Raw genomic sequence first — 12,382 nt, forward strand, 5'->3', positions numbered from 1 at the left:
GAGTTCATCTAAACTTGGCAGGAAGGTAGATCACCAGGAGAACGGAGCAGCCCAGCTTTGACCCTGTCCTAATCAGATTTGACAAAGCGATAATAAATCTCTCAAGCTTTCTCTTCCATAGTTTTTGTCCTAATTAACCACAGAGAACAGCACACATTTTTGTTTTTTAGCTCTGCTGTTTTTTAGCTTTGGGTTGTATTTTTCATGGTTGTATTTTTCATTTTATCTAGTGAAGCATTGAAAGTTATAAATGGAAAGTTATGTGTTTTACGTTACACGTGTTGCAAGTGTGGGAGAATGTGCAAAGAAGGAAAACCGTTTTGATTGGCTGTTTTGTTACCCCGTGTTTTTGTCAAACTCCATCCATTTTTGCATTCGGTGTGAACAGACAAATTTCTTGTAGCTGGAATCTTTTTGTTTCGGGCTTGGTTACGACATGGTGCAACACTACACTTTTTTCAGTCGATAATTCTATTTTAGTTCTATTTCTGCAGCATCACGCCTGGTAGCACTTCTCACATTGATATCTGACTTGACCAGAGAACTGCTGCTCATGAATATTAATCATCAAATAGAATGAGTAAGGAAGAAATATTGGATATCACACATCTCTGAAGTTTCAAAAGGTAAACCATTACAATGATTGCTGTCTGGAGAGCCATCATGGAAGTCATGCATTGTGAGAGCATGCAAACAAAGGTCTCAACAACACTGGTCTGAATATCTGATTTGTTATTTGTCCTAGAGCTTTTTTTGCCTTCAGTGTTGACTTGCACATTACTTGACAAAAAGGTCCATTGTCAAAAGTGGCGATAAATGAGAAACCGCTCAATTTCAACACAATTAGCTTTGTTGGTCAACGTGGCTAGTTTGCTTGACCAACTTTAACACAAGTGAAATCTGATCCTCTGGAGTTTCGCCTAAGGGTGATAAAAGTTGCAGAGTGTGTGAATTACTATTGAGATGACTGGATTTCACAGAGCAATTATAAATGTGCCCGCATCACTTCTTTCCTAAATGGAGGGAAGTTATTTTAGTGTATCTTAAGGTGAGGCCACATTTACCAATGCCCAGTGAAATTTCACAAGCAAAATCCAGTCATCTTAATAGAAATTCAAGCAATCGAGAGAGTTGCGTGAGATTGGAAAGGAAACGTTCCCAATGTAGATTTCGCTAGTGTTCAAGTTGTTCACACAAATCAAATTTTGGATGCCTCCCTTATTTCAAACACCTTATTCAACTCATCAGCTCATTAGTAAAAGCTCCAGAACCTATACCAGGGATCCTCAAATCCAGCCCTTGATGGCCACTGTCCTGCAGTTTACTGGATAATATTCTGATTGCTCCAATCCAATCTGATTTCTGACCTGTAATGTTGCCTGAACCATAATCATACACTATTCTTTCGTTGGCCGGAGGAGAACTGGCCCCCGACTGAGCCTGGGTTCTCCCAAGGTTTTTTTCTCCATTCTGTCACTGATGGAGTTTAATTTTGAAGTTTAATTGAACATTTAATTTAATATTCAACAATCATATTGATATGCCTGCATTGACACCATTATATGAGGCCTGAACTGATAAATGAACTAAACTTTTTTACAACAAAAATTGAACATCACTGAACTTACTGTTACTGGACTGTGATGCTATTTTCTTCTGGACACAAATTTCCATTATTTTCCTGTTATCTCTGTAAAGCTGCTTTGAATCAATCTGTATTGAAAAAAGCGCTATATAAATAAATGTGACATCGGTTGTACACTCGTTATAGCGGTGCATTGTGGGACTGAATGAGTGCACTCTATAACGTCCACTATGGTTTCCCTTCAAATAGAGTGTTATTTGAGAGGACAGCCAGTTGTGGTGGTGTCTGACCTTACTGAACATTAGTTACTACAGGGGGTGATTTCGGATTCATCCCTACTAAGACCTTGATTAGCTTGTTCAGGGTAGGCTTGGGCGGTATCCAAATTTTGATACCGTCAAACTTCCTCTCTATTTTACCGGGGTATACGGTATTACCGTGACTAATTAAAAATTATGACATAAGGCTCAGACAGCGTCACCAAACTGTTGGCTTGTGTCTACACCGTTCAGAAACTGAATACCAGATCGGGCAAAAAAAATAAAAATAAAAAATAAAGGTCAACCTGTGCACTTTGTGTCTGCCGTAGCCCTATTTAGACTCGACTATTTTTAATATATGGGCCGTTATAATATGGTGGTGCCAAATAATTTTTTAACCCAGGTGCTGAGGGGGTGGTAGATATAAATACTATCTATAAATGAGCAAAAATGGGACAATTAATCATATTTAATTATTTTAACCCCTTACCAGTCGCCCCCCTTTTGGCAATCGAGTGCAAAATCACATACCCATAATAAAATGGTTGTTGCTAAGGAGTCCTTCTGACTACACACAAAACCAAGGTATCATTTAAAAGCTAACACTTGACAGTTTACTGTGAAATACTCAGAAGTGCTCTAGCAATTACTAATAGAGAGATAAAGCAGCTCAAAAACAATGCACAATTTTTTTTAATGTAAAATTCGGGATCACCAGTGATCCCTGCGGCTCAAGGGGTTAATTATGACAATTGTATTCATTTTATTAATTAATTTTAATTAAATTAACAAGCAACAAGCAAGAAGTGCATTTGTAAATGCGGTGACATGCGTCCATTGATTTTTATTAATACAACTTTTCTGTCAGTGCTGCAAAGATTAAGTTGACGATCGCAATCTCCTAGTGGACGCGCATATATAGAGAGAAATGCACATCATGGATTAATCAGAGAGTATGCTATATTTCTTTTCCTTTTTAATTGTTTCGTTTAAAGAAATTGACGAATCGCCATCTCCATAGTGAACGATAGAGATAATCAGAGAGTAGGCTAGCCTATTTCTTTTCGTTTTGAATAGTTTCGTTTAATTTGATGATCGCCCTTTCCGTATGAACGCGCATAGCGAGAAATGCACATCATGGATTAAATAATCAGCGAGTGGCCTATTTCTTTTCGTTTTGAATTGTTTCGTTTAATAAAATTTCAAGCTTTATTTAGATATCTGTCATGTCTGTGAGACATACACTGAGTTTCGGTTAATTTATGATGAGATTTCAATGCAAGTGACCGCGGCGCGCCAGCGCACGATCATGTCATGATTATGTTGTCTGCTATATTTGATTCTTATTTATTATTGGTTGATAAAAAAATTATTAAAATTAAGATACAATTTATACAAAACGAAATTCACTTTAAAGAAAGGCCTTTTACAAAATGAAACTTAATTAAGTGGTCAATGTCTGACTCCCGATGCATCCCATCTTACTCGTGCTGTTCAGTTTTCATTATCAACGTAAAAAAAAAAAAACATTATAATATGCGTGATTTTTTTTCCCAAACCACTTCAGCGGAAATCCCGCACTGCAGCCGATTTCATTGGTTTAGGTTACAGTGACGGGTAGGTTTAGGGATCAGTGTTTGGTGTAGGCAATCAGTACAGTGATTGACATGACCAATGAAAACTTTTAAATCGGCTGCAGGGCGGGATTTCCACTGAAGTGGTTTGGGAAAAAAAATCACGCTTATAATATTTTAACAAATATAAACTAATGCGCTTATTTATTGAACTCGGGGCAAAATGCATCCTCGCAGCAGTGATTGGGTGGTTGTTTCAGAGATGCGACGTTTCCATCTCTAGCGGTCACCTTTTTTATTGCAACATTTACAAATTGCCTCGTCCGTATTTACCGCCTCTCCCTTCTCTCTCTCTCTCTCTTTCTCCTCCACACTGTCACTTGATGACAACTACATAAGCATTTTTAGGCATTGATTAAATGATTTTTATATATTATATATAAGTGCCGGTAATGACGGTATTGAAACTGATACCGTTGCTATTTTAAGACCCCGCGGTATACGATATTACCGAAATACCGCCCAACCCTAGTTCAGGGGTGTTTGATTAGGATTGGAACTAAACTCAGCAGGTCAGTGGATTTGGTGGATCCAGTGGAACCTAGGACTGGATTTGAGGAACCCTGACCCTGAACCCTGTGTGTCATGGGAAACATCTGTGCTCAAAGACCAGGATAGAGAACCACTACTACTATATATTTTTGATCATTGTATGCGATACAAAAGTGATCTGTCATTAAATAAATGGCTTATCTTCCTTCAGACCAAAGGGCATGATGTAGAGAACACAATAATATACGTTCAGTAAGTTTATTTATAAAGCTCACAGTTTCAAAAGCAGTTCATAAATGTTAAAAGTCAAGTAGTAATTGATGTCTTGGTCCTTGTGGTGAAAATTATAAAATGTATATATCCCCATCCAGAGAGTGCTGCCAGAGCCAACCAGAGTTTCACAATCTACCAGACCAATCACTCTCCAAAAAATGGTCTCTCTCGGTGGTCATATAGGCATGGTCTTTCCAGTTATAGTCCTTTTAATAGCAGACGCTGCCATGCCACCCACAAACCTCATCCCTGCACTCCCACCCGGCAACAAAGCCACAATATAACCCACAATATAACCCACGATAGCGGCGATCTGAAGGCCGGCCCCAAGCGCGGTGAACAGGGTGCTGTGAAGACTGAGTGCCGCGTACAGGGTGCCCACCAGAGCGCACAGGTACACCGCGCCGCCCGGGGTCGGGGTCGCGATGAGTTTACTGGGTCCGCGGAGGATCGCCGCGCCGAGCAGCGCGAACACGGAGCCAAGCGACCAGAGCAACGCGAACTTGCGCGCCTTCAGCAGGAGCAACGGGGCGTACAGCGCCGACAGCCCGAAGCACAGAGCCGAGAAGAAGATACACGTCCCGAACGCGACCAGCCGCTGGGATCGACTCAGGCCCGGTAAACAAGGGTCCGGTTCCGATGACCAGGGCCACGAGAAGCCGCTGCTCGAGCCCGGGCCTGATGATGACGCTCCGCGGGTGCTGGCTCTGGAGAACGGACTCGACCACCGGCCGAACCAGCTCTCGGGCACCGACTCCGGCTCATTAAAGTCTATGGTTGTGCTGGAACTGGACTGGGATATCGTCTTCGCGCCGTTTTTAGACTGAGCCAAATATTCCTGGAGCTCTCTGTTTAATTCTGCCATAATTTTAGAAGGAAATATGGAACGAAAACAGGAAGTTATTGTGGCATTGTGATGACGTTTCTGTATTTCTTCTTTTCTTTTAAATGGCGGTTGGCAAAGCCACCTACTGGACTGGAGTGTGGAGCATGAAGGACATTTATTTATTAAACCTATTTCTTTCAAATGTTTATAATTGCTTACTATTAGACTTATATAATATACTGGACTGAAGTATTCTTTAGCTTAAGTGTTGCATTTGCAATATTCAACCAACTTAATTTTTCTATTAGTCGCATTCGTTCTCTTCATATGCTACACAATTTAATCGTCGTTTCTGTACACGACGGAAGTACATTTTTAATCAAAAAGCCTAACTACATTAGAAATATACTTTCATTGTTTATCCTCCAGCTCATTTGTGTGTGTGTGTGTGTGTGTGTGTGTGTGTGTGTGTGTGTGTGTGTTTGGAGATTAGAATTGGCGCAAGGATGGTTAAATAGTGGATAAATTCTACATTAATAACAAAGTAAAAGAATCCTCTTTTAAAATAATAGCCTAAAAATGGGCTATGATGGGGGAAGATTAACAACAATGTGGATACAGCCTTCTTTTAAATTGTAACATATTTAGAAATAAGTTTAGCTCGTGCAGGATGATTGTGCAGGCATAAAAAGGGAGGAAGGAAAGGATGGTCATCAGCCTGTTATTATAGGAAATAAATAGAAACATTTGCAAATTTGCTTGTTAGGCTGTAGCACAAAATGTCAAATATTAAAAGAGGGGTAAGTTGGCCCGCTACCAGGGATAATATTTGATATTCAACATAATACAATGTCATAGTTCACTATTTTCAAGAGACACTAAATTAGATCAATTAACCTCAAAACTGTTTCGGCTGACAAATTTTAATATACAGATGAAATGACAAAATTAAAAATAGCGTAGCCAATTGCCATTCATCAAAAGTGCTGAGAAGTATTGATTTACGCAATTGTAAAGGTAAAAACAATATTAGAGCCTATAACATGGTAATAGGCTCATAAAGTGGCACCCCTTTCCTTTTATTTATTATTTATATATTTTGTTGTTGTGTTGTTCTCTGGCACTGTTTTATTAGCCTATATTTTATTATTTATATATTTATTTAACTTTTGGATTAATATTTCTCATTGTCTTGTTCGTGTTCTGTAGCATGAATAAAAAAAATTCATGCTACAAATGCTAAAAATTCATGCTAAATATTTAATTTAATAGGCTATATAATAAACAAATACAAACATTTAGTATATTGATATGTTCTTTTTAATTGTCTTTGTTTTGTTATGGTTCTCATTGTTGATGATTGTCAGCAGTTTAAAAGTAAGCGCTATACAAATAAGAAAAATGTTTTCATTTTTGATTTATTTTTGGTTTTGCTTCATTTATATTTCTGTTACATGTGTTCAGTGTTTGACCTGTCTATCTAATAAAGGACTGAATTGCATTCAAGTTTGAATTGAAGTATACACAAGTCTTCTTGTTCTACATTTCCAAACCTTGACATCAGTTTAATAAAAGTCCAAGTTTGAATTATTTGTTTGGTTTCATAAACAGACAGGCTGTCTGTCATGATGGCAAGAAGTTTAAAATTAATCTCTCTCTTCATTGGCCAGTTGTCCTCAAAGCCTTTTTAGGGTTTGAACGTGTCATCAAGGGATCTCCGTGCACATAGTGTCCAGCACAAGTGTGTGAGAGAGACACACACCAAGTGTCCAGCACAAGTGTGAGAGAGAGAGAGACACACACCAAGGGACCAGGTCAGTTTAGCCTTAAAAAACTGGGCACAATAGATAAAAACAGATTGGTTCTATTTTAATTCTACTTGAAAAGTATAAGTAGAAATGTCAACAAATTTAGTGTCCAGACAGTGTATTCATAGACTGTATGGATGTGACTTATGTGCATGTTCCACATTGTAGTGGAAAGTTCATATGAAACACTCACGTCTGTATTTAGCTTACTGCACATGGCTGTTGTTTTGTAGCCAGCAACTGGTGCGAAAATGCCTTTTTTTAGTGTTGTCGTGTATGTCTCATATTTAAAACAGAACTATTGTCATTTCAAGCGATATCTCTTGTGTGAGTTTGTGGGTTTTTGTTTTTGACATATTTCTCTGCAGTTTAGCGTTTTTGCTGCTATGAATGTATCCTGACTCATTCTAACATGTGTACAGGTCAATTTATTAAAAAAACGTTTATTAAAAATGCAGTTCATTGACTTTAATAGCCTACTCATCTTCTATGATGAGCTTCTTTAACTATAAAGGTATTTAACAATATCGTTGCCTGTTGTTTTGTGCCTGATGAAGCACAAATCTCTGTTGGATTTAAACATTGCTGTTTATAAGATTTTTCCTTGAAATGTCGGTAACACTTTATGATAAGGTTTATTATTTAACATTAGTTAATGTATTAACTAACATGAACTAACCATGAGCGATACATTTAATACTGTATTTGTTCATCTTTGTTAACGTTAGTTAATAAAAATACAGCTGTTCATTGTTTGATCATCTTAGTTCACAGTGCATTAACTAATGTTAACAAGATTTTAATAATTTAATAATTTATTAGTAAACGTTGAAATTAACATTAACAAAGATTAATAAATGCTGTATACGTCCATATGTTCGTTATTAGTTCATGTTAACTAATGTAGTTAACTAATGTTAACTAATGAACCTTATTGTAGAGAGTTACCGAAATTTCCTTGCAAGTTTTACAAAACTATATATCTAACATGAATACATTTCTAAGAACTTGGCACATGTGTTTTAAACTTGATTTTAAAAGATTTTTTACTTTCCTTTATCTTATATGTTCATTGACCTGTATATATTTGTGATTTTTCGAGAACAATTGAAGCTGCTGTCAACTATTTATAAGAGGGCTTCTCAAATCTCAAGGTCCACTTTCCTGCAGAGTTCAGCTTTGAAATACAGAAGTCTGGACATTGATCTCACTCACCTGTCTGTATCTTCGACAATCGCCCCCTATACCCTTATTTACTATTCCCTACATTACTCCACTAATATAGTCCAAGTGAGTGAATTCGGACATTGAGTGCGCCGCTTTTACATAGTTTGTGGTTGCTGATTAATAATCATTTGACACTTATTAATCTGGCAACTCCAGTCTTAATGAAAAGATTTATCTTGAACTCTGTCATAGAAACTAGCATATAAACCTTAATTAAACAATTTAATAATCAATTTAAAAGTATGATATTTCGCTGTACCCACATTGGACTAGCGTTTTGGAAAATGAACGGATGGATGATTCAGCTGCGGGCGCCATCCTCTGGCGAGACTCAGGAATTAATTTGGAACAACTCTCACAGTGCATTATGGGTATTCCTTAGTTGTTGAGTTGGGCCCTGTCCCAAAGGGCACACTTTATATGCACTTGTGAAGTTACAATGGCTGTGCACATGCAACACGTGTCAGTTAAGTCCATAGCCGCTTTTCCACCATAATGTTCACTATGGTTTCGGACACCACTACAAATGGCTGTCCCCTCAAATAGTGCCCTAGGGGGTGATTTCTGACACAGCCCTTGATTAGCTTGTTTATGTGTGTTTGATTAGGGTTGGAGCTAAAGGCGCGTTCACGCCATGTCATAATTATGAGATTCCAACTTGTGAAAAGCATTCACAACTTCATAAAGCTCATAATTACAACTTGGTAAGTACGTCACGTGGTGATTACGACATGGTGTTGTAAGGCCGGCCCAATCAGTCCAACGACTGAGCGGGTGAAGGTTTACTGCATGTTACTGTCTTTTCCGCTTGGCAAAGTCATTTAATTCCAATTAAGCTTTTATCTGACTCCATTTTATCACGACCTCGAATTTAGGTTGGAATGCCAATTAGTTATTGGTCATTTATATAATAGTTTAGCAGCATATTTGATTATTCTATTTAACTCGTTACTCTTATTATCCTCGTTCATTCGGGTGCCAAAGTCGCACAGGGTCCTCACACCGGCCGTTATACGGGCCCTTGATCACAAACTCATCAGTTTTGGGTAACTAAAAAGAGTTATTTGGCTAATATCTTAGACGGTCGCATTCACGCTTACTCTAAGATATTTTGTATGGCCCCCTTGGTTGTATACACTTGAGTTGAAGTAACGTAAGATGACCAATATTACTTCTCTGGTAGTAGCTTCGGTTTGGTAATGTTTTGGTTTCCAACGTACACTTAACTAAAGTAAAATTACATTAAACAGGTGAGGTAAGTCTGACCCTATTTAGATTGATCGAGCAGCATTTTGCTGTCCTAAACGGAAATTCCCTTTTAGTCTTTACAAACCAAATACACTTGAATTAGTGCCAAATATTAGCTGGAACTCTAAAATCGCAGTTGGTGTGCCCTATGCTCCACACAAAACTGCACTAACAATGGATACAGTGTAATCTACTAAAGTTAATAATTTCAGAGTAAGTCAGAATAAATCCAAATGTAAAAATGTATTATTAGTCAGTTAAATGTATCATCCCAATTACATAATCAATTTAAAGATAATAAATACAAAACATCAAATTCTCTGGAATAAAGATTAAAGATGCATAGGCTACCTGACATTAGAAAAATACATAATTCTTATAAGTCTTGAATATATTTGCTAACAATGGGAATTTGCATTCAGAGTTTACACCTTTTGAGGGCAGGATGCCATTTGCCTAGAAGACCCACCCTCCTCTGTAAGCAAGATATCTCTAAACTCTTAAAAACCTTATGACTTTTTGTTTTACTTCTTTGGGGATGAGACATTTGTACCAGTCGCACTGAGATATTTCAAATTATACCAGACATATATAGTGTTGTATGATAATTATTCCCATTTAAACCATATAGATTTTTGGGTAAATTTCAGGTGATCTCAGCATGAGAGCGAGACGGGATGGGGGGGGAAAGGAGTGAAGGGAAAGAAATGTGAATGAATACAATACTGAGGTGATTGACTTGCATGGGGATGCTATTCTTTGTCTTCTCGGGGAGTTGTCGTTCCTCAACCAGATGGCCCCGCATTTTCTAATTTCTCAAGTCTTACAGTGTGAATGCAACATAAGCTTGCAGGAAAGTGGACCTCGAGAAATGTATAAATAGACCTACTATATTGAGTCAAAAGAATAAGAACAATAAAGCATAACAAGAATAGCTTAATGCCCAAACTGTTTCTAAACTGTCTTGTTGTTGGTTATTTTGTTTTTTTATTATTATTATTATTATTATTATTTAAAAAACTAATATTCTTTCTTTCCATGCAGACATGTCAGTATCACAGATAACGCCGACCCTCTTCCTGAGCGGGGCTGATGCTCCTATGAATCAGGCACTAATGACCCGCAAAGGCATTACACTCATTGTGAACGTGACCTTGTCCCACACCAGCCCCATCTACCCCGGTGTGGAGTGCATACGTGTTGCAGTGTCCGACCTCCCAAATGCCCGTCTGGGGGATCATTTTGAGCACGTTTCAGCTCGAATCCACAACAACAGAGCTGGAGGAACGCTAGTACACTGCGCCGCGGGCATGAGTCGCTCACCGGCCCTAATAATGGCCTACCTCATGAAGTACAGAGGAGTGACTCTGAGACAGGCACACAACTGGGTTAAAGACAGCAGACCCTACATCCGCCTTAATACGGGATTCTGGACCCAACTTCTGAACTATGAGAAGAAACTCTACGGTAAGAATACTGTGAAAGTAGCAGAACCGCTGGATACAGTGCCAATGCCAAAAACACCAAAACTACCTTCCAAGAACAACATGAGACAGTGTCCTCCATCACCGAGGCTGAGACGGCTCAGAAATTTCACCTCTTTGGCACTTTAATTAACAATAGCAAACGGATCTTTTTGCCAAAAGTGGACATTAAATGTCCCAACTTTCATATTGTAAGGACAGTGAATATACAACTTTGGATGGACTGGACCTTATGCAGTGAAACAGACCACATCAGTACTTCAGCTTGACTGTTTTGTTTTTCTGCCAGCATTTGATTTTAAGAGTTTTAATAGCCATTTCCTCCTGGTTTCTAATGCATTTCACTTTTGTTTGCTCGTTTTTGATGTGACCTGGCTGGAATTCCGGGAATAAATGTTGAAAAGTTGTAGTATGTTGCATTATTTAACCAACAGAGGACACTGTTGGAGCATCAAACTCACACAGGCTCAGGGCTAATGAATGGGAGGTCTGCTCTGAACATCTTTGTTTCAATTAATCTAAAGCTAAATTTGCTTGGATTTCTACAGTATGATGTGCTTGATGTTAAGACTCTGCAGCTTAAACCTTTTTAAAACTTCAAACAAGACTTTGTCAAGCAAATATTACAAATACATTTTCATTTTAATTACACTTTTAACTTCACACTCAAATTGCAGTTCTTCATCCTGTTTGCTCTCAGATGTACAATTCAACTCTCAATTATAATAACTTATGGAATGCCAAAAAACACATAAAAATATAAAAAGAAAGTAATTCTTTCAAAGAAAGGTTAAGATCAAAACCTTTCATCAAAGTTATACATGAATTTTGAACAGTACCCGTTCTTGTCTTGGGACAACTTTGATTAACTTTTTTGATTTTTTTTCCTTGGGTCCGAAAACCAGTCAGTATCTGGTGTGACCACCATTTGCCTCACGCAGTGTAACGCATCTCCTTCGCATAGAGTTGATCAGGTTGTTGATTGTGGCCTGTGGAATGTTACAATGTCTTCAATGGCTGTGTGAAGTTGCTGGATATTGGCAGGTCCTGGAACACGCTGTCGTATACGCTGATCCAGAGCATCCCAAACATGCTCAATGCGTGACATGTCCGGTGAGTGTGCTGGTCAAGCAAGAACTGGGATGTTTTCAGCTTCCAGGAATTGTGTACAGATCCTCCAACATGGGGCAGTGCATTATCATGCTGCAACATGAGGTGATGGTCGTGGATGAATGGCACAACAATGGGCCTCAGGATCTTGTCACAGTATCTCTGTGCATTCAAAATGCCATCAATAAAATGCACCTTTGTTCGTTGTCCTTAACATACGCTTGCCCATACCATAACCCCACTGCCACCATGGGCCACTCGATCCACAACGTTGACATCAGCAAACCGCCCATTCTTTGGTTATGCAAAGCGATTGTTGCAGCAGCTGTCCGGATGGCTGGTCTCAGACGATCTTGGAGGTGAAGATGCTGGATGTGGAGGTCCTGGGCTGGTGTGGTTACACGTGGTCTGCAGTTGTGTGGCCGGTTGGATATA

General features: G+C 38.6%; 2 protein-coding genes across 2 annotated transcripts in view; one reads left to right on the plus strand and one right to left on the minus strand.

The window, feature by feature from the left end:
• Positions 1 to 4,215: 4,215 nt before the first annotated feature.
• Positions 4,216 to 5,180, minus strand: sft2d3 (SFT2 domain containing 3). The gene has a single exon (XM_077194108.1). The coding sequence runs from the start codon at positions 5,107 to 5,109 to the stop codon at positions 4,420 to 4,422; it is 690 nt and encodes a 229-aa protein (XP_077050223.1). The 5' UTR covers positions 5,110 to 5,180; the 3' UTR covers positions 4,216 to 4,419.
• A 1,648-nt stretch (positions 5,181 to 6,828) lies between these two features.
• Positions 6,829 to 12,382, plus strand: part of LOC143714104 (dual specificity protein phosphatase 18) — a 6,683-nt gene continuing 1,129 nt past the window's right edge. The window contains exons 1-2 of the mRNA XM_077205469.1: positions 6,829 to 6,884; positions 10,398 to 12,382. The exon at positions 10,398 to 12,382 is cut by the window's right edge and continues 1,129 nt beyond it. Coding sequence (XP_077061584.1) covers positions 10,400 to 10,966 — 567 coding nt within the window. The 5' untranslated portion in view covers positions 6,829 to 6,884; positions 10,398 to 10,399 and the 3' untranslated portion in view covers positions 10,967 to 12,382. The remainder of the gene's footprint in view (positions 6,885 to 10,397) is intronic.

Source organism: Siphateles boraxobius, unplaced genomic scaffold, assembly GCF_051911475.1.
Source record: "Siphateles boraxobius isolate OS27281-9 unplaced genomic scaffold, OSU_SipBor_1 1, whole genome shotgun sequence".
Taxonomy (NCBI): Eukaryota; Metazoa; Chordata; class Actinopteri; order Cypriniformes; family Leuciscidae; genus Siphateles; species Siphateles boraxobius.

What these genes read in the sequence shown, in the direction of transcription:
- sft2d3 (XM_077194108.1), bottom strand. Translation starts at nt 5,109, where the DNA reads ATGGCAGAATTAAACAGAGAGCTCCAGGAATATTTGGCTCAGTCTAAA.